We start from the raw sequence: 3,781 nt of genomic DNA, 5'->3' as shown, positions 1-3,781 counted from the left end.
CCATTTATTTAACTGTGCCAATGACATCTGCCACTGCTAAAAGAACATTTTCATCACTTAGAAGACTGAAGAACTATTTAAGGTCAACAATGACTCAGAAGAGACTCAACAGTGTGCTACTATTACATGTACACCAGGATCGTACAGATAAATTAAATGTACAAAATATTGCAAGAGATTTTGTAACTAACAATGAGAGACGAAAAAATTATTTTGGACACTATTAGTTTATGATGTTGTGTTTACTTTGTTGCAACAATTAAAATGAGCATGCATGATAAAACCTTTAGCCCCCCTAATCTCTATTATCTTCCTACCCCTCTGGTAGAAAGTATTTGACAAGTACATTTTTGCTTCAGCTTGACAATGAGACACTCACCATTGTTCAGCAGTAGATGAATGCAGTTGATTTCTTTAGTTTCACTACAGAAGCTTGGAGTGCAGCTAATGCTGTGGCAGCTTTACTCAGCCTTACTGCGCACTGGGTAACCGAATCCTTTGAAAGAATGTCAGCTGTTCTAAAAGTTCTTCTGCTTAATGAATCCCACACTGGTCAGTATTTAGCTACAAAGTATGAAGAGATGTTAGCCAGTTGGAAGATTCCTCTGGTCAAGGTCCATTTGGTGTTTCGAGACAACGCAGCCAACATGATGAAAGCAATGCATGACCAAGCCTCACCATCTTTTAGATGTTTCGCCCATTCACTACAGCTTGTAGTAAATCATGGAGTCTTGGCTCACCAGGCTGTATTGGACCTACTGGCAACATGTAAAAAGATTGTCGGGCATTTTAAGCATTTAACCACAGCATATAGCAAATTACAAGAAATGCAAGAGCAACTACAGCTACCTCTACATCGGTTGGAACAAAATGTAAAGACCAGATGGAACCACTCTTTGTATATGCTTATGTCGGTCTTGGAAATGAAAATGGCATTGGTTGCTTATGCATTTGAGCACATATTTACAGTTCTTACTCAGTATCCAGCTAACTTGGCTGCTAAAGTAGTAGCTGCTCTAGAGCCCATTAAAGAAACAACTGAGGCTATATTAGCAGACTCCACTTCGTGGTTATTTCATTGGTAAGAATGGTAACAGAAACTCTAGAGAAGCACTATGATGATGTTGGCATTCGAACCATTAAAAAGGAAATGTTAAAATTTCTAAAGAGAAGGTTTGCTAATTTTGCAATTAATGAGTATACTGCGTTAGCTACTATCCTTGATCCTTGCTTTAAAAAAAAAAAAAATAAGATTTTACTCGAACTAGTGAACAGGTGAAAGTGAAGTTGTTATTAAAAAAAACTTTGAAGCACTAGAGGGTACTATGAGTACAATCAATGAAACCACATCAGGCTTGTCAAAAAAAGTTCCATCAGTCTAGAGGATGAATTATCACCTAGTAAGCGGCGAAAGATGGAGACGTGGATAACGTTCACAGAGATGTTGCAAGAAAGTGGTAAATCTAAGAAGATTGATGAAAACAACTTGTAATTTCCAATTGCATTTTCCAATTAGTCAAATTTCTGCAAAAATGCCAATGTTATTAACTTTCTGCAGAAAATTTACAAAAAATGTTAAAAATGACATTAGTTGTGCATAAACAGATTAAAAACTGTCAAGAGTGTTGTGTGGTTGGACTGAACCTGTGTAAACAATAATTAAGATGCTTAAAAAGTTCTATAATAAGCATTCAGTCAATTGTGTTAGGTTTCTTTTTCATATTGAAGTTCTTGAAACTTTTAACCTTGAATTTCACTTGAACTTGTATCTCCTATAGAAATAGAAAGCATAAAACAAGATCTAAAAGTAATTTTGAAACTTCAAATACTGCAGAAGACTTTTTAAAATTTGAAGATAGTGATGAACATTTAGCGATAAATTGATAGACACAAAATTTTTACTTTGAAAATTCAAAAGCACTACCAAAGACTTCTTGAAATTTCAAGATTGTCATAAAAATTTAGCAATAGATTGACAGACATCAAACTTCTACTTTAAAATTTCAAAAAGGAAATTGTTTGAAATTTTAGAACCCCATTTGATCAAGGAAAGTAGAGATTGAAATTTCCAAATGCAATAACCAAAGATGGAACAACATGCAAAAGCAATACATGTATTATTGCTATTACTTTTAGTAAAATATAGTATGCTAATTATTGTAGCACAGAATTACTGATAATAATAATAAATTTTAAATAATGCACAAATAACCATTATTTTGTAAGGTTTTAGCAATACCGCTCCACCCAGTCATTCAATTTTTGTTGATACTAGAAAGTATGTAAAACATTGAGGGGCTTAACCTCCTAGCCACACCTACTCACGCCCTGAAATGTATGCACGCATACATACAGACATTCTCATATCATATAGCAGGAACTTTTAGATGGTGTAAAATTTGGCGAATTTCTAAATTTTGGTTATTGGCGGATTTTAATTTGGCGAATTAGTGGCCACGTGCCATTGAGCATGCGTATAAAGGCTCAAAATGGTGGATTTTATTTTGACAAATGGCTATCAAAATGCTAAATTTAAATCCCTCCAAAATTTCCTGCTAAAAAGAATGTAAGGACTTTGCCCAATTAGTAATGTGGCAGCGTTACTAAGTATGATTCACCCTACTTCAAATTGGCTGCAAAAACTTTTGCAGCCTTGCTTTATTACTATGGAGACTAACAAATTTCAAGGTAGAGCTACAAATGTCTTAAGTACAACAATAAGTGAACAAAAGGAGAGGAAGGCACTGATATGTGACTATGTTTATTTTCACAATAAAACTAATAAGTTACAATTTAAAGTGAGAACAAGAAAATAAAAGCTGAGATGAAAGGTCTTATTCATTAAAAAATAATGTCAATGAAAGAGCATTTAAAAGTACATGTACCGTATAGTGGGAAACTTTTGAGGGAATTAAATTTGGTAAATTAATGTTTGATAGCGATTTGGGAAAGTAAAAATCTGCCATTTTGAGCCATTATTATATTGCTCAATGGCATGTGGCCACAACTTTCACAATTTAAAATCCACCAATCACCCAAAAATTTGGATTTTGCCAAATTTTACTTCCTCCAAAATTTCCTGCTATATGGTGACAAATCTACATGTAAAATGCATAATATCACCTTTCGCCATTTACTGTGCAACATTTATCGTAGGTCATCACTGTCAGAAAAAGAACTGAATCTTGATCAGCAGTAGAATCATCTCAGGGGTGGAGTTAAGGATAATGTCAAGAAGATTGCAGAAGTCTAAAGACAATAATAATTATGAAAAGAAAAGATTTCATTATACTTTCTAATACATACATATGTACATGTATTTACATTGTTTAGAAACATTGAACAGGTTTTGATCAAAAATACAAATTTTTCTACAGCACTTTTTTTGAGGATAATAACTTTCACAAAATGACCTTTATCCGAAGCTTCACGGAATTTTTGAGAATTTTCACTTTCAGCAATTTATACCGTCCAGTCTGTATTAACCTAATTTTAATTTCACAAACCTTAAAAAATCAGTGAAATTTTTTATTCTTGAAAAAAATCACCATTTTAAAGCTAAAGTTTGCTAAAGACAAAAAGGTCTGCAGTTTTAATAAATTCTATGTGACCCGATATGAGAAAACTAGGCTATATTTGGGAATTATCATTTTGAGCTATGGGCTCACAATCACGAAAAATCTTAGCTAGGCAAAATTCATTTTATCACATAAACATGTCATATAAACAAAATCCTTTCATTTAATACCAAAGTGGGGGGTAGCGAAGCTTTCTTTGCTGA

The 3,781-nt window shown here is 33.4% G+C and overlaps 1 protein-coding gene across 1 annotated transcript; it reads left to right on the top strand.

Annotated features, from left to right (window-relative positions):
• The first annotated feature begins 395 nt into the window (after positions 1-395).
• LOC100635857 (zinc finger BED domain-containing protein 4-like) lies at positions 396-1,085 on the top strand. Its single transcript, XM_011404721.1, has one exon. It carries the CDS (start codon positions 396-398, stop codon positions 1,083-1,085), a length of 690 nt encoding a protein of 229 aa, XP_011403023.1.
• The last annotated feature ends 2,696 nt before the right edge of the window (positions 1,086-3,781 follow it).

Source organism: Amphimedon queenslandica, unplaced genomic scaffold (genome assembly GCF_000090795.2).
Source record: "Amphimedon queenslandica unplaced genomic scaffold, v1.1 AMPQUscaffold_13464, whole genome shotgun sequence".
Taxonomy (NCBI): domain Eukaryota; kingdom Metazoa; phylum Porifera; class Demospongiae; order Haplosclerida; family Niphatidae; genus Amphimedon; species Amphimedon queenslandica.
The sequence above is the reverse complement of the archived record's forward strand: the minus strand, read 5'-3'. Positions and strand labels throughout refer to the sequence as shown.

Coding starts and splice junctions, on each gene's coding strand:
- LOC100635857 (XM_011404721.1), top strand. CDS start 396: ATGAATGCAGTTGATTTCTTTAGTTTCACTACAGAAGCTTGGAGTGCA.